The sequence below is a fragment of the Sorex fumeus genome, unplaced genomic scaffold (assembly GCF_029834395.1).
Source record: "Sorex fumeus unplaced genomic scaffold, SorFum_2.1 ptg000213l, whole genome shotgun sequence".
NCBI lineage: Eukaryota > Metazoa > Chordata > Mammalia > Eulipotyphla > Soricidae > Sorex > Sorex fumeus.
This window is the reverse complement of record NW_026606270.1, coordinates 764,714-786,780: the sequence shown is the minus strand read 5'-3', so window position 1 is coordinate 786,780 and position 22,067 is coordinate 764,714. Positions and strand designations below refer to the sequence as shown.

Sequence of the window (22,067 nt, the reverse complement as noted above, 5' to 3'; positions counted from 1 at the left end):
GGTAGCTGAGACACTGATAGTCACAGCAGGATTATTTACAATCGACAAAAGGTGGAAACCAACCAAGAATCTATCAACAGATGAATGGAAAAGCAAAACGTGGCAGATGCTTCCCATACAGCATTACTCAGCCATAAGTCCGGATACCTGCCACAACATGGATGGGCCTTGAAAACACAATGCCAACTAAGCCGAACATGAAAGGGCAAATACTGTACAACTTAGCGCCTATTCACAAAGACAACGTGAATTAGACATTTATAAGGATCAGGGAGAGAGGAAAAGGGGATGGTATTACTGATTGATTGCAGAGTTTCTGTTCGAGTTCACAAAAACACTTTGGGAAAATATAGTAGTGATGGTTATACAACACTGCGTTTTTGTGTAGGGGGTGTGTGTGGTGCTGTGGATGGAATCCCTTGTGTAAGGAAAGAGTTCTACCACAGCGCTATGTTCCTGGCTGAATGCTGGGAATTGATTAGTTTTATTTTTTTTGCTTTTGGGGCCACACCCAGCGATGCTCAGGGGTTCCTCTTGGCTCTGCACTCAGGAATCACTCCTGGCGGTGCTCGGGGGACCATCTGGGATGCTCGGGCTCTAATTCGGGTTGGCCGCGTGCAAGGCAAATGCCCTCCCTGCTGTATTATCACTCCGGCCCCTGGGAATTGGTTGTTGCCATTGAATTGTACTCCCCCAAATGGTGAAAACTGCACACACGGACAACTCCGTCTGCTTTGTGGAAGAATAGCTGTGAAACAAGATGACTTTAGCAAGACTTCATGGTGGAGCTGATATTTAGGAAAAGTTGCCTGTCTAGAGCAAGTAATCATGAGCTGGTTGTTAGGAGTAAGACTTCTCACAGCTAGGAAGAGAGTGCGAAGGGCCGAGCATGTGCTGAGCATAAGGGAAGTCTGAACTCATTCTCTGGTGCTGCATGGTTCCCCAAATACAGCTGGGAGTGACCCCCCACTGATGCTCCAGGAGTAGCCCCAGAGTAAGGCCATCTGTGGGCCCCAAACAAAAGGAAAGAGAAGGGTAAGATTCCTCCCCCGAGGGACCAGAGAAATAGAACAGTGGGTAAGGCTTGCCTTGCATGAGGCCCACCACAGTTCGATGGTTCTCTAAAGCCTCCAGGAGTAAGCCCTGAGCACAGCTGGTTGTGGCCCATAAAACCAAACGGGGAGAAAAATGGGAATTCCTCCCAGGAACAGAAATGAGAGGAAGAGTTGCTGGTAAATTCCGTGATCTAATTTCTTAAGACTGCAGTCATTGTGGGGTTTATAGTCGTGTTGTGACTCACCAGATGTGTGACACGGGGCCCCTCTCTCTGAATCAGCTGCTTTGGTAATAAAAGTGTAGTCCGCTTTGGACTGGAGTGATAGCACAGCAGGTAGGGTGTTTGCCTTGCACGTGGCCCGGCAAGCTACCGAGAGTATCTCCCCCGCACAACAAAGCCTGGCAAGCTACCCGGGACATATTCAATATGCCAAAAATAGTAACAAGTCTCACCATTTGTTGTGAGACGTTACTGGTGCCCACTCAAGCAAATCAATGAACAACAGGACAGTGCTACAGTACTTTATGCTGAAGGCTGCCACTGCTTAGCATTTAACAGCAGCACTTCATGCATAGTAAATATTATTTATATTAGCTACTTTTGCTTTTTTTTGGGGGGGGGTGGTGCAACGATTGGGCCATGCCCAGCAGTATTCGGGGTCATTCCTGGCGGTGCCAGAGGTCCGCAGCATTTAACAGAGTCTGCAGCATTTAAGCCAAGTGCCTATTTCTGGGCTATCACTGTCCCAGTTGTTCGTACTTTAGCATTTTAATTTATTATTATTATTTTTTTCTTTTTGGGTCACACCCAGCGATGCACAGGGGGTTAATCCTGGCTCTGCACTCAGGAATTACTCCTGGCGGTGTTTAGGGGACCATGTGGGATGCTGGGAATCTAACCTGGGTGTTTAGGGGACCATGTGGGATGCTGGGAATCTAACCTGGGTGGGCTGCATGCAAGGCAAATGCCCTACCCGCTGTGCTATTATTGCTCCAGCCCCAGCCTTTTTTTTTTCTTTACTTTTTTTTCGTTTTTCCTGGTGCTGAGATGAAATCCAAGCTTGTGCTCTAAGTCCTGATAGATGCTTTTTAAAAGTTCAATTTTTTTGGTTTTTCTTTTAAAACCTGGGGACACTGATGCTGGGAAATGTACACTGGTGGAGGGATGGGTGTTGGGATACTGTATAACTGAAATCCAATCAAGAACAGCTTTGTAAGGGTCTATCTCACAGTGATTCAATAAAAAAGTTCAAAAGCCCAAAGTTCTGGGTTTTGAAGTCTTCATTTTAGGCGGGGCTGTGGAGGAGGTGTGGAGTGGGGTGGGGAACTCTCTGGAGGGGGTGGTCCTGGGGATGGAACCCGGCCCGCTGCGTGCCAGCCAAGCACCCTGCCCGCGGGGACACACGCCTGTCCAAACAAACAGGCCGAGAGCGTCGGCGAACCCCATTGCACGTCGCCCCCGGGGCTCCCCGCCTTCCCGACCCGCCTGCCCAGCGCGCAGACGCCCGCTAGCCCTAACCCAAGGCAGCGCCTGGACCGCGTCACCGGCGCATGCGCCCTGCGCGGCGCCGGGCCTGGGGCGGGGCCCAGCGGTCCGGGAGGTTCGGACCGGAAGCGAGCTTAGCGCATGCGCCCTACGCGTCGCCGGGCGGGGGCGTGGCCTAGCGGGTTCCCCGGGGCTTGGACCGGAAGCGGGCGGGGCGCATGCGCGTGGGCCGCCCCGCGAGCGCCGGATGCGCCTGGCACGCTGTTTCCGGGAGCGGCCGCCGCGGCGATAATGGTGGAGGCGCTGGGATTCGTCCCGTCCCTCGGCGAGGATGACGAGGTGCCGCTGGAGCCCGAGTCTGACTCGGAAGCCGAGGACGAGGAGGTAGGAGCCGGGTCCGGGCGAGGCTCCCCCGCGCCCTCGGGCGGCCCTGAGGCGGCTCCTGAAGCGGCTCCTAAGGCAGCTCCTGAGAGGGCTCCTGAGGCGGCTCCTGAGGCGGCATCTGAAGCGGCTCCTTAGGCGGCTCCTCAGGCGGCTCCTCGCCGCACCGCGGCCGTCACGACCGCCGGCGAGTCCGCCCTGTCCCCCCGCAGCTGCCCCGGCCCGTCCGTCTCAGGCCCTGCGTGGGCGCCGAGGGAGCGTCCCCGGGGCGGGCTCCCGCGTGTGGCTTCGGGGACTTTCGTGATTCTGAAAGAATCTACTTAAAAAACAACAACAACAAAAAACGGGGTGGGGGGTTTGTTTCTGGGACCTCGCGCGGCCGAGCCTGGGAGTCGGGGATGGGACCCGCGGGTCGCCCCGCGCGCAGCCCCGAGTCCCCGCCAGCTGCGTGCCCGCCCGCCGTCGCGAGGGACCCCTGCGTGTTCTCCGCCCGCGAGCCTCTCCCCGCCCTCGGGCGCTCGTCCCTCGGCCCTGTCACCTGTCTGACGTAAACGTCACTATGGCGTCATTCTGGAGGCTCCTGACAACTTTGCTTTGCTTTGCTTTTTGGGTCCCACCCAGCGATGCTCAGGGGTTCCTCCTGCGTCTGCACTCAGGAATGACCCCTGGCGGTGCTCGGGGCCCCCTCTGGGATGCCGGGGCTCGAACCCGGATCGGCCGCGTGCAAGGCAACCGCCCTCCCCGCCTTTAGCTTTTCCAGGGAGCCTTGTGCTCCATCCCCGGCCCGTGCCTGCCGCCTGTTTGCTCCCCACCCCAGTAATGAAGCGGTCCGCGTCGCCCCTCTGCGGCACCGCCTACCCAAGTCTTGTGTTTGGGGGCCAGGCCGGGCAGTGCTCGGCCCTTGTTCCCGGCGCCGTGCTTTAGGAGTGAGTCCTGGCGGAGCTCGCGACCATGAGTGGTGCCGGGGATCCCCCAGGGTGGGCTGCATGGCAGCGCAGCTGTGCAGGCGCCTTGCCTCTGGCCTGGCTCTCCGGCCCCTGACGGTGTTGGGGGTGCGGAGTAGGGAACCCATTTCCCTGGGACCCCTTGGAGGTTTGGTTCTGTGTTTTGTTTTTCTCTCCCCGCCCCCCTTGCCAAATTTATCTTCCTGACACCATAGGTTTACCAGTTCCTTTCTAATTTTCAAACGGTTTGATTGTTCATTTGCTTTTGGGGCACGCCCAGAGATGCGCAGGGGTTATTTCTGGCTCTGCACTCAGGAGTCACTCCTGGCACTGTGCAGGGAGCCATGTGGGGTGACGGGGATTGAACCCCTACCCACTGGGACATGCTTGTTTTTTTTTTTAATGCACAGTTAATGCATACTCTTATGTATAGTCTATAGTCACTGACAGGTGTGTTAAAATCTTTCTCAGTTGGGGTGGGGGAGAGAGAACTGGGGTTAAGGTGTTTGCCTTGATTTTCGGTAACTGCATGGTCCCTTGAGCATCGCTAGGATTGACCCCTGAGTATAGAACTGCGAATAGCCTCCAAGCACTACCAGGTGTGGTCCAAACCCTAGAACCCCTCTCAGTCTCTCTTATACTATTGTAACTTCCTAAACTGTAGTATTAAGAAAATCAGTTGTAGATTGGCCGGTTTCTTCTTATCAATCAGTCAGTTTTCGTTTTAAACATCTCTTACTTGATTCCTCTTCATTTTTTAGTGTTCTTTTATCTCACTTTTTTTTTTTTGCTTTTTGGGCCACACCCGGCGATGCACAGGGGTTACTCCTGGCTCTGCACTCAGCAATTACCTCGGCAGTGCTCAGGGGACCATATGGGATGCTGGGAATCGAACCCGGGTTGGCCGCGTGCAAGGCAAACGCCCTCCCTGCTGTGCTATTGCTCCAACCCCTTATCTCACTCTTAAAGCCATTTTGCTTCTTCCTCTTCCAGGGACCCATTGTGCTGGGTAGAAAACAGAAAGCCTTCCAGAAGAACCGCAGTGCCGATTTCAACCCCGACTTTGTTTTCACTGAGAAGGAGGGAATGTATGATGGCAGTTGGGCAATGGCTGATGTCTTGAGCCAGCTCAAGAAGAAGGTGAGATTATTTACAGTAGCCAGAATCTGGAAAAAACCCTAGTGCCTGAGAACAGATGACTGGTTAAAGAAACTTTGGTTTATCTACACAATGGAATACTATGCAGCTTGTTAGAAGAGATGAAACCATGGAATTTGCATATAAGTGAATCAACATGGAGAGTATCATGCTAAGCGAAATGAGTCAGAAAGAGCGGGACAGACAAAGAATGACTGCACCCATCTGTGGAATATAAAGTAACATAATAGGAGACTAACACCTCAGGATAGTAGAGATCAGGGCCAGGAGAATCGCTCCACAGCTTGGAAGCCGATCTCATTTGCTGGGGGAAAAGGCAGGTGGGATGAACAAGAGACCACTAAGTAAATGATGGGTGGAGGGATTGCTCGGGATGGGAGATGTGTGCTGAAAGTAGACTATGGACCAAATATGATGGCTGCTTAGTGCTTATATTGCAGACCATAACACCCAAAAGGAGATAGAAAGAGAGAATGTGCTTGCCACAGAGGCAGGGGGTGGGAAAAGGTGGGGCGTGGCGGGAGGGACACTGGGAACATTGTGGTGGAGAATGGGCACTGGTCGAGGGATGGGCAGTCTCGGGAGACCAAATGGAGTGTTGGAGATTGTAGCAATATAGAATTAATTAATCCCTTCAAGTACGGACAAGCTTTTTCTGTATCAGTATGTAAGGTTCACTCTCAGAAAAATCTTCCTTATATCTTTTTACCATGTGATTTTCTTTCTTCTCTTTAATTTCTGCAGAGGGCAGCCACTACATTGGATGAAAAGATTGAGAAAGTGCGAAAGAAGAGAAAAACGGAGGTGAGAAGACTACCCTTAGCGCTCCCCTGTGATTTCTCGAGTCTGAGTTGGGCTTTGGTTGCTGTGGGCAGGCTTCATGTGTGCCTTGTGAATATTTATAGTGTTCCACATCGAATTCTGTCTAGGTTCTTCTAACATTTATGGTTGCCTGCCTGCTTTATTGTCTTTTTTTTTTTCCCCAACTAGGATAAAGAAGCTAAGTCAGGGAAATCAGGGGAGAAAGAAGCTAAAGAGGGCTCTGAGCCAGAGGAGCAGGAAGACCTTGAAGGGAAAACTGAGGAAGCGTCAGAAAATGAAGACTCTGAGACTGACTACTCATCGGCTGATGAGAACATCCTCACCAAAGCAGGTAGATGGCACCATGGTGCTGTCAGAGCATGGATGGGGAACTGTGAAGGAAAGACTGTTACACTTGCCTATCTAGAGTGTGGAATTCTATAATTTTTCCTCTTTCCTTTGGGGTTTTCACTGGGGGGATCGTTCTTTCCCCCATCTCCAGACCCACATTGAGGCAGGCACCTCTGTGAGTCAGATGTTTGGGGTGATAGATCTCTCACATCCCACCTCACCAGCGTCCAGCCACGTAGCGGCTGGCGCTCCAAAAATATTCCTTGCAGAAATGAGTGTGAAAGCATCATAATATGGTGTGGGGTAGAGTCTGGTCTTTTAAATTATTATTTGGGGGGGGGGTGGAGTTGGGATTGGGCCGTACCTGGTAGTGCTCAAGGCTTACGGCTGGGTATGTGCTCGGGGATCACTGCTAGCAGTGCTCGGGGGACCATACAGTGTGTCAGCGATTGAAACTGGGTCTGGTGTGTGCAAAGCAAGGGCCCTACATGCTGTGTCGCTCCAGCCCCTAGAGTCTGATCTTTGGGCCTCGCTGAGTTTGTTTCCTGTCTGGCCTTTCACAGATGATGGAACTGCCTTGCTGCACAGTGTCCTCATTTGTGAAATGAGGCTCATGACGACAGATCCCTCACATTGGTGCGTGGCGTCAGTGAGGGAGCCACCTAAAGTGTTCAGGACAAGGTCCCGTGGGGTAATGCTCAGTAAGGATGGACCCTGACCCTCAGTTCCTGTTTCTCTGTAGATACCCTCAAAGTAAAGGAGCGGAAGAAGAAGAAGAAGAAAGGACAGGTGAGCATGGGCTTGGGAGATACGGTGCAGCTTGATTTTCACCACCTGCAAGGATTTTACGATCATTTTGATTTCTTGGGCCTTGGCGCGGAGTTGTTCTGTCTGGGTTTTTCTTACACAGGAAGCAGGAGGATTCTTTGAAGACGCATCTCAGTATGATGAGAGCCTCTCATTCTCGGACATGAACCTTTCCCGCCCACTTCTGAAGGTAGTGGCTTTGTTTTGCAGTCGTGGGGTTATTGCTGCAGTCACCTCTTAACTAGGTCTCCTGCCTTCCATCCGTCTTTTTACCTTCCCCGACTGTTATGTACACAGCTCCCAGGGAGCCCTTTCGATAAAAAGCTCCATCGTGTCCTTCAACAGGTGTCCCCAGTTTCTCTTGGAGTAAAAGCCCAAATCCTCATTTCAGCATTCCAGACCCTGTCCGCTGTTGTTTGACATATTTTCTGCTTTGGCCACATCAGCCACTCTGCCGGCTCTCAATCAGGTCACGCAGCTTCCCTAGGGCCTTTGCACTTACTTTTTCTTCTGTGGGAGATTTCTTACAGCTGTATCTACTTGGCTCCTTACCTCTTGGGGTGCGAGGCAATACCCTCTGCTCAGTGAGACCTTTCCTGATAACCCGACTGTAAATGGCGTCACTCTTCCTTGGGGCCTGTGTTCTGCTTCACTCTGTTTATGTCCATGTGATATGTGTTTGGTTTAGTTTAGTCTCTACTAAAGACTCAAGGCTTTTAGTTTATTTCCTGCTGTATCTTCCTTACCTGAAATATGCCTGTCACTGATATACAGTCTGCATTAGTGGCATAAATGTTTGGGAGGGCTAGAATTAGTGAGCACTGGTTTGGAAATCTGCCTAACTGGTTTTATGCGACCTTCTCTACCCCACTCTCTGACCTTTGTCCTCTGCAGGCCATTACCGCGATGGGCTTCAAGCAGCCCACCCCCATCCAGAAGGCGTGCATCCCTGTGGGTCTGTTGGGGAAGGACATCTGTGCCTGTGCAGCCACTGGGACAGGTATGAAGGAGCTAGGGTGAATGGGGAGGAAGCTGCAGGCGTGTTCATCAGGGTCCTACTTGTTCTGGGTTTTGTTTTGGAGCCACTCCCGTGGTGGTGCTAAGGGCTTACTCCTAGCTCTTCGATCCGGGATCACTGTTGCCCAGGCTGAGCGGACCCCCAGGGAAGGCTGGGGATCAAATGCGGTTGGCCTGTGCCAGGCAACCAGCCTGTAATATTGCTTTCCCCTATACTACTTCTGTGACCTGCTATCTCTGTGTGTGTGTGTGTGTGTGTGTGTGTGTGTGTGGTGTGTGTGTGTGTGTGTGTGTGTGTGTGTGTGTATGTGTGTATGTGTATGTTTATGGAAGGGAAGGGAAGGGAAGGGAAGGGAAGGGGACTGTACGGAGGGCCAAGGATGTGGCTTGGTGGCAGAGCACCTGCTCTGTGTGAGGTTCTGGGTTCCATCCCTGGCACCACAGACTGAGGACAGAGAGAAGTTTCTTTGTTTCCTTGTGAGTAGATGCGGTTTCTGTGATCAGGGGCTTCCCTGACCCTTGAAGGGACTGGAGCTCTTCTTCCCTGCAGGTAAAACTGCAGCCTTTGCCCTGCCTGTCTTGGAGCGTCTGATCTACAAACCCCGCCAGGCCCCCGTCACACGTGTGCTGGTGCTGGTTCCCACCCGCGAACTTGGCATCCAGGTGCACTCTGTTACCAAGCAGCTCGCCCAGTTCTGCAACATCACCACCTGTCTGGCTGTGGGTGAGTGTCCAGCCAGCACTGGCAGCTCCTACGGGACAGACTTGGTAGAGTAAAAATGGGCCCTCGCCGAGAATGCAGGGAAAGCTATGTGGCATTGAATCCATCTGAAAACTGGATGATGTGTTTTCAGAGTAGACAGTGGGGTCCTCTGGTAAGTGAAGAACCCCTTGCAGCTTATAAAATCCACCAGAGCTGGGCCTTTGCCAGTCTTCGTCTCTGCATGTCCTCTCCATCTGGCATAGGAACCGCCACTTGGCAGGACTAGGTCTTGCGGTGCTTGACCGCAGCCACCTGGCAGGACTCTGCTCTCTGCAGGCGGTCTGGACGTGAAGTCTCAGGAAGCAGCTCTCCGGGCCGCACCCGACATCCTCATCGCCACCCCGGGCCGGCTCATTGATCATCTCCACAACTGTCCGTCCTTCCACCTGAGCAGCATCGAGGTGCTCATCCTGGATGAGGCTGACAGGTAGGCTTGAGTGGCTTGGCTCTGTGCTCCCCACAGCCATCCCCCAGAGGGCAGCCTGCTACCCTGCACGGCTCCCTGACTCCTGCTGCCATCCCCTTGATGCAAGCTCAGCGTCTCCATTCAGGCCTCTCTATGTTATCTTTCTCTCTTCTTATTTCATTGGTTTATTTTTTTGAGGGGGGGGGGCTGTATCTGCCTGAACTCAGGGCTTGTTCCTGGCACTCAGAGGTCACTCCTGGTGGGACTTGGGGGGCCCTGTGGGGTGCCAGGGCTTGAGTCCTGGTTGGTTGTGTTTTAGGTATGCACTTTCCCCCTGTACTTTTACTCCTTTTCTCTCTCTTTCTCTCTCTTTCCGCCCACCTCTGTTCTCACTCCTCTATTCTTGCTTAATTTTTTGGTTTTTGGTTCACACCAACTGACTAGATTGAGCCCCAGTCGGCTATGTGTTAGGCAAGCTTCTCCCCCCATACTTCCATTCTTGCACTCCAGCCCCTCCCCCCCGTATTAATTTTTTTTTTTCTTTTTGGGTCACACCCGGCGATGCTCAGTTGTTACTCCTGGCTCATGCACTCAGGAATTACTCCTGGCGGTGCTTGGGGGACCATATGGGATGCTGGGAATCGAACCCGGGTCTGCCATGTTGGCAGCGTGCAAGGCAAATGCCCTACCTGCTGTGCTATCACTCCAGCCCCACCCTCCCCCCCGGTATTAATATTTTGTGTGTCATTATTGCCCTCCAGTTAGCACCAGATTGGCAGTCCTTCATCTTGTCAGTAGGTCCCTTACTGTCTGCCCTACACGCGGCAGACTTAATTCTATTGGCTATACCCAGGGTTTGTTTTCATTGGCCACTGTCTTACTCCCTTGCTTTGTTTTTTTTATATTCCACTTTTGAGTGAGATTATCTGGTGTTTGTACTTCTTCTGATTTATTCCACTTAACAGTACAACCTCCAGTTCCATCCAAATACTTATTTTTCTATTTTTTGAGTTTGAGGCCATACCGGTGGTGCCCAGGAGTTATTTCTGTCTCAGGAATGACCTCTGGTAGTGCTCGGGGGACCATGCGGAATTCAGACAGGGCCTTGACTGCTGCAGCTGCACACAGGGCAAATGCCTTCCCTGTGACAGTGTCCCTCCAGCCCAGACCCTTGCACTCTTAGGTGATAGTGCTGTTGCGGTCACGGGGAGGCATTGTTCTTTGGGGATGTGTGCTCGGGTGTGCTAATGACAACTCAATATTTACGTGAAAATAGTTCAGAAATAAAAGGAGAAAGCAGGGCTAGAGAGATAGCACAGCGAATAGGGCTTTTGCCTTGCACATGGCTGACTCGGGTTCGATTCCCAGCATCCCATATGGCCCCCTGAGCACCGCCAGGAGTAACTCCTGAGTGCAGAGCCAGGAGTAACCTCTGTGCATCGCCAGGTGTGACCTAAAAAGCAAAAAAAAAATAAAAAAAAATAAAAGGAGAAAGCAGATGTGGCAGAGTGGTCATTTTCTTTAGTCTTGGTGAAATGGTAAAATAATAGTAATAAAGGTGACAAGACAGTTCAAAACTTACAGAACAATAGTAACCATTTTATTTTGGGGTTGTTGACTGAGCAATGCTCAGGGATCCTTGTGGCCATTCTTAGTGATACCAGCCTGTTTCTTCTTTTTCCGTTTTGGGGTCACATCCAGCTGTGCTCAGGACTTACTCCTGACTCTGCATTCAGGAATTACTCCTGGTTGTTCTGGGGACCAGATGCGGTATTGGGGGTCAAACCTTGGTCAGCCGTATGCAAGGCAAGCACTTAACCTGCTGTACTATCTCTCTGGTCCCAAGCTTGTTTCTTCTTGCGTTCACCAGGGATGGAACAATAGAGGTAACATGCCAGGAATCATGCGTGGAGCATGCCAGACATGTACTCCAGTCCTTTCAGCCATTGTTAACAAATGCTTGGTCTTTTTTCTGTTTGTTTTTGTTTGGGGCCTGGGATTGAACTAGGATCAGCAGTATGCAAGACAAGTGCCTTAACCCTTGTACTATCTTCAGCCCCAACAAATGGTGTGGTTCAGTGGTAGAGTTCACCCTCGCATATGTAAGGCCCTGACTTAAATCCTCAACAAAACACATGTACATGCACATGCGTGCACTCATAGACACTCAGGTTAGAAATGAATTCAGAAGGGGTTGGAGTGATAGCGCAGCGGGTAGGAAGTTTGCCTTGCACGCGGCCGACCTGGGTTTGATTCCCAGCATCCCATATGGTTTCCCGAGCACCGCCAGGAGTGATTTCTGAGTGCATGAGTCAGGAATAAATGCTGTGAATTTCCAGGTGTGACCCAAAAAGCAAAAAAAAAAAAAAAAAACCTCAGATCATCTCTCTCTCCTCTCCTCTCTTCTCTCCTCTCCTCTCCTCTCCTCTCCTCTCATTTTCTTTCTCTCCCTCTCTCCCTCCCCCCATCTCTTCCCTCGTAAGAGAAATGTGCTCAGATCACACACATACAGATGCTCATGTCCCATGAGAGAGTGAGCTCTGATCAATGTTTCTCCTCCTTCCGCCCTTCCCTGCCTGCCAGGATGCTGGACGAATACTTTGAGGAGCAGATGAAGGAGATAATCCGAATGTGTTCCCACCACCGCCAGACCATGCTCTTCTCAGCTACCATGACAGATGAGGTGTGCCATGGGAATTCATTAGGAAGGGGGGGAGGCGCAGAGGGTGACCCTGGGCTGGAGGGGCAGCTTCGAATTAAACCAGACCTGGAGCTGAGCATGACTCTCCTTGTGCTCTGCAGGTGAAAGACCTGGCATCTGTTTCTTTGAAGAATCCTGTTAAGATATTTGTGAATAGCAACACAGATGTGGCCCCTTTCCTGCGGCAGGAGTTCATCCGGATCCGACCCAATCGGGAAGGGGACCGGGAAGCTATCGTGGCAGGTACCAAGCAGGGCAGGACGGGACAGCAAATCCCTGAGTTCCCTTAGTACTAGGTGCTTGGTGTCCTAACCCAGTGTGTGGGGCTGCTTTTGTCCCTCTGGTGCTAATTCCCTGACTTTGTCCATCCTTCCTAGTGTTGTCCTGTAGTCTATCCAGTCTGCATTCTGTACTGCTGAACTTTCTTAGCTGCAGCTCTGGTCCGTGGTGTGGGTGACTAGTCTGTTGCCTGGATAATTGCAGTAGCCTCTTCATGGCCACCTGCATCCACCCTTGCTCCTTGGTAGTTAGCCCTTTGCTGCAGTGCACAGGAAAAGATTGCTTGCAAGTGGGCATGCACCCCTCTTACCGGCCTATTGATGACCATCCGTTGGGTCCGATACATGTAGACTACACACCTTCCCCTGCTGGGCCTGGCCAGGAGTCTTGGTGCTCCAGTAATACGTACCAGCTACTTTTCTCTGCCTCTTCAAGAGACCTTCCTGACCCTGCCCTCCCCTCCCCTCCCTCTTACGGCATTGACATAAAGAGTAGGAGATGGGCTTTGCTGTCTGCCTCTGGGACATGAGCTCTGCAGGGCTGGGCCCACATCTCCCCTTCCCCAGTGCAGTCACTTCACAGGCAGAGGGGCAGCGTTGGAGATGCTCGTGCTCATGCTCTTCTCCCCGCTAGCTCTGCTGACAAGAACCTTCACGGACCACGTGATGCTCTTCACCCAGACCAAGAAGCAGGCCCACCGCATGCACATCGTCCTTGGCCTCATGGGGCTGCAGGTGGGGGAGCTCCATGGCAACCTGTCTCAGACTCAGCGGCTAGAGGCCCTCAGGTGAAATTGGGGGGAAGGACAGGCATCCCAGTTCCCATTCATCCCTCTCAGCACATCAGAGCACTGCGCCTCGGTCAGCAGAGGGAAGAGAATCACTCAGGTTCTGCCTGAGTAACGTACAATGACTCACTATTTCCGGCCCAGAGAGATAGCACATCGGTTAAGGCACTTATATGTGGCTGACCCTAGTTTCATCCATGGCGCCCCATATGGTCTCCTGAGCACTTCCAGGAATGATGCCTGAGTGCAGAGCCAGGAGTAGCACCAGCATAGATGGGTATGACCTAATACTTCTCAAGCCTCCTTCATCCCACAATTTTCTAGTCTTTTTTGGTTTTTGCTTTTGGGCCACATCTGGCATGCTCACACTTGGCTTGTGCTCAGGAATCATTCCTGGAGGTGTTCAGGGGACCATATGAGATGCTGGGGATTAAGCCCTGGTTGATTGTGTGCAAGGCAAGTCCTCACGTTACTATGTCTCTATCCTACTGTTTTTCAGCCCTGCCACTCTAAGGTAATGTCAGATCCACCAAGCACTTGGTTGTTTTACTTTGTTGTTTTTTCAGCAGACTTAGCTGAAATTGTTATGTGCACATACCTGGGTGGTGCTCAGGGTTGCACAGGCTTGGTGCTTGGGGGTTGTTCCTAGTGGTCCCCAGGGGACCATGTGTTGCTGGGGGTCGAACTGGAACCTCCAGTGTGCAAAGGCTGTGCCCCAGCCCTTTGAGCTGTCTCTTTGGCCCCCAGAAATTGTTGATTATACCCCTGGACGAGTGTGGTGCTGATGAGTGGACTCACAGGGAAAAATTCTGACACTCAGGACTCTACAGCTTGTGATTTGTTTTCTGAAACAGTAGTTTTTCTGAAACAGTGGATAGATGTGAGTCTGACAGAATAAGAGATTTTGATTTTGTTTTGTTTTCGGGTCACTCCCAGCTATGCTCAGAGGTTAGTCCTGATTTTGCACTCAGGAATTACTCCCGGCGGTACTCAGGGGACCATACGGGATGCTGGCATTTGAATCCGGGTTGACCTTGTGCAAGGCAAGTGCACTACCTGCTATGCTATCGCTCAGCCCCTGATTGGTTATTTTTTGTTTGGGGGCCACATCCAGCAGTGCTCAGGCTTTGCACTTAGGAATAACCTCCTGGCGGAGCTTTTGGGGACCATATTGATACTGGGGACTGAACCCACGTAGGCTGTGTGCAAGGCAAGCACCCTACCTACTGTATTATCTCTCTGGCCCTGATCGAATAAGTTTTGGCATCAAAGATAACTACTGTTCCCCACCCCCCTTTTTTTTGGTACCAGGGATCAGACCTAGGATATCGCACATGCATGGTGGGGTTATTTAGCCACATCCCCAGCCCAAATCTTATTTTTGTGCCACATCCCAGGAACCAAACAGTGGGTGCTGATGGAGGACTCTAGCCCTTTGAGTCATTTCCTAGCCCAAGTTTGTTTTATATTTTGGTTTTCGGGTCACACCCAGTGGTTAGAATTGTATCACATACATGTTTGTACAGCTTATATGTGTGCGTGCCATGTACATGGTTCTACTGGCCAAGGATCACACAATAAGAGAGTGCTGCTGGGGTCATAGTCACCGTGTGAGGCAGTGCCAGGAATCAGACTGATTGGCCGTCTATTCTGGTTCATCACGAGAGCAGCATCCTGCATGTATGTGGGCAGTGGAGTCCCTGCCCTTGGTGCTCCCCCCGATGACTCCCGGGAGGCTCCATGCCGAGCAGGCTGGAATTGGGGCTCATTTCTCTTACACGGTAAACCCCATGGCTTGATTTTTACTTGTGTTTGCTGTGGCTTCTGTGGAAGCGTTGGCATCAGCATCAAGGTAACATCTCTATTGCCATTTCTAGGCGTTTTAAGGATGAACAGATCGACATCCTGGTGGCCACCGATGTAGCAGCCCGTGGTCTTGACATCGAGGGAGTCAAAACGGTGAGCAGGTCCTGGCTTCCCGAAACTTCTCCTTGGGTCCCCTTGTCGGGACTCCTGGGTCTGACCGCTGCTCAACCTCCCAGGTCATCAACTTCACAATGCCCAACACCATCAAGCATTACGTTCACCGCGTGGGTCGAACGGCGCGTGCTGGCAGGGCTGGGCGCTCGGTCTCCCTGGTGGGAGAAGAGGAGCGGAAGATGTTGAAGGAGATCGTGAAGGCCGCCAAGGCCCCCGTGAAGGCCCGGATACTCCCCCAAGGTGAGCAGCCGCTGCTGCGGCAGCTCAGCAGGTTGGGTGGACAAGTCCGCCTGTGAGCTCGTGTGCAGGCTCGGCTGTCAAAGGCTGATGAGTGCGCCGTGCTGCTTTGCCGAGTGGCTAGGGCAGCTCTCACTCACCGTCTCCACAAGGGAATGACCATGGACTTGGGCCTCAAGTTTCCTTAGGTGTTCCCTAGCCTTAGGGACGAGACGGCCACTTCTGGGAGCACAATCCCTAGTAAGTCCCCTTTCCCCCTTTTGGTGGGGTAGTTCTTTTTCCACAGTTGGTGGTTCTTGTGGCTACTCCCAACTCACTGCTTGGAGAACTGAATCCAAGGCTCCGCATACAAAGCTTGCACTCAGCCTTTAATTTTGTTGGTTTTGGGGTCACTCTCTAGTGCTCAGGGCTTACTCCTGGTGCTACTCTCAGGATTCCCTATTGGCAAAGGTTGGGGCACCATTTGTGGTACTGGAAATTGAACCCAGTTTGGCAGTGCACAAGGCAGGTGCCTAATCTGCCGTGCTTATATTTATCTGGGTGTCACATAAAGTACTTTCTTTTTTGGATCTATTGTTGTTATCTTTTAACATTATGATAGCTGTCTCTGATTTGGATTCATTTGGGGTATCCCAGGCAATATTCTGTAGGGCTGGGGCTACCCCTGATACTAGTCAGGCTGGATAGGCTTGGCCAATGAATGCAGAACTATTTGAGCCCTGTGGTGCCATGCAGGCACTGCTAAGGCCATCAGCACCACACAGGGGCCACTAGGGAACCTTGTGGTCCCTGGACTCAAACGATAGGCAAAGTATGCACAGCTCCCCAGTCACTTTTTTTTTTTAATTAAAAAACTTGGTGGGGTTACCCAGGAGACCATAGCTGGTGCTGGCATTTAATAGGGGTTGGCTGTGTGAAGGCAAGTGTCCTAACCCTTATACTTTCTTCGCAGCCCTTGGGAGTTTGGAATTTATTTCAAGAGGAAGTCTTTAGTATCTGGGGATGGAAGTGTTAAGCAGAGAAGTCACACGTTGGAAAAACAACCCAGTTTTGTTTGATTCAGTACAAGCCTAGGGTTGGAGAGATTTAGTTCATAGTTTAAGTTACTTAGTGTGCGGCCACAACCTTGGTTTAAATCCTGGTGCTGCATATGGTCTCCCAGGCACTGCCAGTTTGGCTCCTGGTTCCACTGGGTGTGAGCCTCCCGGTATCCACATAATTTTTTTTTACATGAAAGGATTTTGGATGGTGCTCAGGGCTTGCTCTTGGGATTGCTCAAGGGGACCACACAGTGCAGGGATCCATGAGAGCATGTATATGCTCCGGCCCTGGGCGCCATCTTTCTGGTCCCTATTTAGACAGGAACTACACCTAGTGCTGTTCGGGGGATCTGGGACCACAGGTGGTTCTTGGTCCGTTGTGGATAATTCTATGTTTAGAATTCAGACTCCACCCGTGCATCCTTTGAGAACTGGGTGCCGGAGATCCATCCTAGGCCCTTGCCTAGCCTGGGCAGTTGCTCTACACTTGGGCTGTGTCCTGGCCCTTAAAATATCTCTCTCCTTTTCTTGAGATGTTATCCTCAAATTTCGGAACAAGATTGAGAACATGGAGAAAGATGTGTATTCTGTCCTACAGCTTGAGGCAGAGGAGAAGGAGATGCAGCAGTCAGAGGCCCAGGTGAGGTGCTTCTGACCTTTTGGCAATGGAGTCAGGGTTTCTTTTGGTGTTTGGGTGCTCAGGAGCTACTCCCAGCTAGCTGTGGGTCACTCCTGTAATGCTTGGGGGACAGGATTGAAACCCAGCCTCTTGTAAGCAAAGCATGTGCTGAGCCCATGGAGTGATCTTCTGAAAACTCAGACACACACCTGCAGAGCCCTGAGTGTTTGGGGTGGCCTGTCTGAGCTGCCCATTCTGTGATCGGGGATCATAGCAGGCCTCCCCTTTATACCCACAGATCAACACAGCCAAGCGACTCCTGGAGAAGGGGAAGGAGAAGGCAAACCAAGAGCCTGAGAGGAGTTGGTTTCAGACTAAAGAAGAGAGAAAGAAGGAAAAAAGTATGTTGGGAACATCTTTAAGTGGCTAAACATAGAATTATCCTGGGACTCCAGTTCCATTCCTAGGCCTGTACCCAATAGGCTATAACAGGGATGCTCACAAACTCCTGTGTGCCAGTCCTCTTGGGAGCATTTCACAGTCAGAGTAGAAACACCTCATGTCCATGGCTAATGGTGAATGCATACAGTATGAGAAGATGAGCTTTTCCTCAGCAATACTAAGTTTTGATTCAGGCATACAAGGGTGAGCCTTAAAAACCTACATGAAGGGGCTGGAGCGATAGTACAGTGGGTGGGCATTTGCCTTGTACATGGCCAACCTGGATTCAGATCTCCAGCGTCCCTTAGGGTCCCCAGAGCACCGCCAGGGGTGGTTCCTAAGTACAGAACAAGGAGTATTATCCTAGCATCGCCAGCTGTGACCCAAAAACTTAGAAACTAAAGGGCAGAAGATTGTAATACCACATAGATGAGATTCCTTGTAGGCAAATTCACAGACTGTAAAGCAGAATAAAGAAGATCAGGCCTTGGGAGAAGGGAGTTACTAAATGGCTCCAGAGCTTCAATGTAGATGATGGAAATATTTAACTACAGGTCATGGTGATGGTTGCACAGTGAATGCCAGTGAACTACACTGTTATTCAGGGTTTGTAATTGGAGCTGGAGAGCCCAGGCCTGGATGAGGCCCTGGGTTTGATCCCAGCACTGTAAAGAAAAGGTTGGCCAAAATGGCAGTTTCTATGTTACATATATTTTGTCATGAATTAGAAAAAGTCAGGAAATACATATTCCTTACTCTCCCTTTTGAAAACACAAAACACCTGTTTCCACTTTGTGGGGCGTGCCTTCTGGTGACTGAACCCACCTGGCTAGTGGCTAGTGCAGGAGCCTGCAAGTGGGCCTCCAAGCTCCACCACAGCCAGGAACTGAACAGGGGTGAGATGCATATAAGGCAGGCACCTCGGCTCCCTGTACTCTCTCTGGCCCTTCAATTTTATTGTTTGTTTCGGGGCCAAAACCGTGGTGCCTCTGGGCAGTGCAGGGCTGGGGATTGAGTTGGGCTTAAGCCTGTTGAATAGTCATTTTAGCTTTTGAATGTACAATTGAATTAAATCCTTATTTGAGTAATTTGAATTAAATCCTTATTTTTCAAAACAAAAAAAAAGTCTAAAGTGGAGAAATTCAGAAATAGTGGAGAATGTTATTCATTGAAACTGAGGTAACCAAAGAGTTTGTAGCTGCTTCTCATTTTAAGTCCTCATAGTCTCCTTTTAAATATGTGCATTTCTTATTTTGTTTTATATGTGTGTATAAAAATAGTGCCTGAAATTTGATGTTATCTTGCAGTTGCCAAAGCTCTGCAGGAGTTTGACTTGGCCTTAAGGGGAAAGAAGAAGAGAAAGAAGTTTATGAAGGATGCCAAGAAAAAGGGCGAGATGACTGTGGGTAGCTCTCCCTTTGGAGTTGGTCACCTTTTCCATACAGGGGTCTGCTCCATGCTCACACACCATCTTCTTTCTAGGCAGAGGAAAGGTCCCAGTTTGAAATTCTCAAGGCACAGATGTTTGCTGAGCGGCTGGCCAAGAGGAATCGCAGAGCCAAGCGGGCACGTGCAATGCCTGAGGAGGAGCCGGCAAGAGGTCCTGGTAGGCATGATACATAGGGAACCCGCAGAAACAGGTAGAAAACTCTCTGGGGTGATTTAGAACCCACATTTGGGCGCGCCCCCCCCCCCCCCTTGTTTTTTGGGCCACATCTGGCCGTGCTTAGGGCTTACTCTTGATTCTGTACTAAGGGATCACTTCTTGGTAGTGTTCAGTGGGCCATATGGGGTGCTGGTAATTGAACCCAGACTGGTTGCATGCAAGGCAGTGCCTTAACTGCTGTACTGTCTCTCTAGTCCCAGAACCCACATTTTTATTTGATTTGATGATGGTGGTGATGGTGGTTTGGGACCACACCCAGGTGCTCAGATTTTCTTGTGTCTGTACTCAGGAATCATCTCTGGGGTTCTTCTGAGGTTCATATGTGGTGCTGGGGGTTGAACCAGGGTTGGCCACAAGTAAAGCTTTCACCTCCTACGTTTTCTTTATTTGCATCACATCTAGTGGTGCTCAGGGCTCTGCACTCCGGGGTCACTTCTGGCGTTGCTCTAGGGATCATATGGGATGCTGGGGATCAAATCTGGATCTCCCGCCTGAAAAACAATTGTCCTACCCACTGTTCTATTGCTCTGGACCTATATGTTCTGAATTCATTAGCCCCCATTTTTTGAATAAGAGTCCATTTGAATAAGGGTCCACCATTCGTAGACCCCTGAGTAGTTCTTATGGAAAACTCAGCACAAAGCCCAGAAAGCTCCTTCTGACTCTGGAGCCCAGTTTCTAACCAGCTGATTAGGGGAGGCCTAAGTCTGAGTGAAATCAACTGAAGATTGGGCGTTTAGCCCATTTCCTGTGTATGGGCCTATTTCAGATTTGGACTCCACAATCATCCCTTTTCTGTCAGAACCTGATATCTCACTTATCCTGTCAAGAAATCACCATGCCATGAACATACACTGAACTTGAGTTTCAGGGGACTTGAAAGTTTGACCCAGAAAGAACTGTGTCTAACCCATTATTTTCTGTGAACAGCCAAGAAGCAAAAGCCAGGGAAGAAATCCGTGTTTGACGAGGAACTCACCAACACGAGCAAGAAGGCCCTTAAACAGTATCGGGCTGGGTAGGTTTCTTCCTTTCCCAACAAGCTTCCCCTCTTGACCCCTGTAGTGCTTGGCCTGGCCATTCATCTGGGTCTAGGGATTGAAGTTGGGGCCTTCCACCTGCAAGCCTATATATACGCTCTGCCCCTCGACTGTCTCCTAGGACCCTAAAGTTACTTGGGAATCTCTTGATATGTTATGAAAACTATGAATCATTTCCCACCTCCCACCTTCATGTTACCTAATTTTAGGATCTCTTCTTCCCCATCTAGAAGCCCCTACCCCCACACAGGGCACCCTAGATCCTGGGGTGAGACAGGTAGGAAGCCATCCTTCCTTAACAGGAGCAGTTCAGAGTTTGTATGCCACATTCTGAGTTAATCAAGAGTTTTTCCTTCAGGGGTGATCGTGCCCCAAAGAAATACCCTTTTTTGCGTGTGTGGGGAGATGCTCAGGATTACTCCTGGCTCTGTACTCGGGGATCTCTCCAGGTGGGTTCTGGGAACCATATGGGATGCTGGGGAGCCAATTCGGATCAGCCACATGCAAGCCAAGCAGCCTCCCCGTCGTAGTCTCTCCAGTCCCCAGATGTCTTGGTTTGCTCTTGGGAATGTGTGGCGGTCTCTCACTTAGCGTCAAAGAAGTAGAACTAAGCTTCCCAGGCAGTCGTGAGCTGCCAGAAGGAAGGACCTCTTCCATTCTTCCATTTGTTTGTTGTTGGGCCACACTTGGTGGTACCTGGGGATCATTCCTGCTGGGTTTGGGGGACCACATGGGGTGTCCGGGATCAAACTCGGATTAGCCACATACAAGGTGAATGCCCTACCCACTGTACTATCACACGTCTTCCATTCTTGTTTTAATCCACAAACCCAATTTTTTTCCCCTTGTTTGAAATGTTATTTAAACACCATGGTTTACAAAGCTGTTCGTAATAGTCATTTCAGGTGTTAAACACCATGATTTACAAAGTTGCTTATAATACAGTCATATTAAATTCCATTGATTCATAAAGTTGTTCATTATACAGTCATTTTAAGTATTCAGTATTCCAACACCAGTCCTACCACCCGTGTGACCTTTCCTCTACCAATGTCCCCAAGGTACCTACCTCCCCCACCCCCAGCCTGTCCTGTCAGCAGGCACAAAATAATTATATTGCTTGTTAAAACACACAACTCATAATGATATTGTTTAAGTTATTGTCTAAGGATTTGCCGAGCTGTTAGTGCTGTTTGAGCCTTCTGCACTATTGTTTTTGCTGATTGAGCTTAGTGGGCTTCTAATTTTCTGTGTTCCTGCTGGGCTGTCAGTACTGTGAATATCAGAGATGTCATGACCGTTCCAGCACCTGTTTCATTAGGATGATTCATTGGGCTTACCAGATTCAGCTTGGCTGCAACTTCTCTCCCAGGATTATGGGGCCAGGCAGGGTTGGGTGTGGGTGGGTTGTTTGGGTGCTGGGCCCTCCAGCAGGGCAGGGACTTAGCTTGCCCCATTGTGAGAAGGTTCCAGTGATCTGGGCCTAGAGTCTGGGCCTACCAGTAGACCCTAATCTTTAGGCGGCATACACTGTATTATTAGAACCAGGCATTGAAAATGAGGCATCCATAATGCTTGTATAGTGGGGAGCCATTGCTTGTCTCATCTTCTCTTACCCACAGTCCGTCCTTTGAAGAGAGGAAGAAGCTGGGCCTGCCTCACCAGAGACGAGGGGGAAACTTCAAGTCTAAATCCAGGTAATGTTGGGAGAGTTGGAGGACCAGAAGTTACACCTTCAATCAGGGATTGAAATATCTGGTGGAAAGGGTCATTTCTCTTCCTGTCCTGATGTTTGTTCCTCTCCTGCTGCTTTTTATAGGTACAAGAGAAGGAAGTAGCTGTGATTCGGCTGAACGTCATGGGCAGTCTATAGATTCCTTCTGGGGAGCCATCCTGTTGCAGGCTTTTCTCCTTTTGTAAAAGTATTCTGTAAAATGTCTGTTATCAATTGTGCATTACAAGATTTTTTTTTTTTTTTAGATTATGTGAATCCTTCGCCTTTTTTTTTTTTTTACCCTTTTGTGGGGCTTGGGACCCATGCAGTGATAATCAGGAACAATTCCCAAAGGTACCTTGGAGACCCCATGCCATGCAAGAGATTGAACTG

The 22,067-nt window shown here is 50.4% G+C and overlaps 1 protein-coding gene across 1 annotated transcript; it reads left to right on the top strand.

Annotated features, from left to right (window-relative positions):
- Positions 1 to 2,756: 2,756 nt before the first annotated feature.
- Positions 2,757 to 21,922, top strand: DDX27 (DEAD-box helicase 27). The gene is made up of 21 exons (XM_056108433.1): positions 2,757 to 2,926; positions 4,861 to 5,007; positions 5,770 to 5,829; positions 6,016 to 6,178; positions 6,920 to 6,966; positions 7,088 to 7,174; positions 7,879 to 7,984; positions 8,552 to 8,725; positions 9,041 to 9,191; positions 11,754 to 11,853; positions 11,973 to 12,114; positions 12,784 to 12,937; positions 14,815 to 14,896; positions 14,980 to 15,157; positions 16,728 to 16,834; positions 17,112 to 17,214; positions 18,562 to 18,656; positions 18,737 to 18,860; positions 19,851 to 19,938; positions 21,583 to 21,657; positions 21,780 to 21,922. Exons 1-21 carry the CDS (start codon positions 2,834 to 2,836, stop codon positions 21,796 to 21,798), a joined length of 2,295 nt encoding a protein of 764 aa, XP_055964408.1. The 5' UTR covers positions 2,757 to 2,833; the 3' UTR covers positions 21,799 to 21,922.
- The last annotated feature ends 145 nt before the right edge of the window (positions 21,923 to 22,067 follow it).

Coding starts and splice junctions, on each gene's coding strand:
- DDX27 (XM_056108433.1), top strand. CDS start 2,834: ATGGTGGAGGCGCTGGGATTCGTCCCGTCCCTCGGCGAGGATGACGAG. Junction 5,830..6,015: donor GAAAGAAGAGAAAAACGGAG/GTGAGAAGACTA, acceptor TTCCCCAACTAG/GATAAAGAAGCTAAGTCAGG. Junction 12,115..12,783: donor CCGGGAAGCTATCGTGGCAG/GTACCAAGCAGG, acceptor TCTCCCCGCTAG/CTCTGCTGACAAGAACCTTC.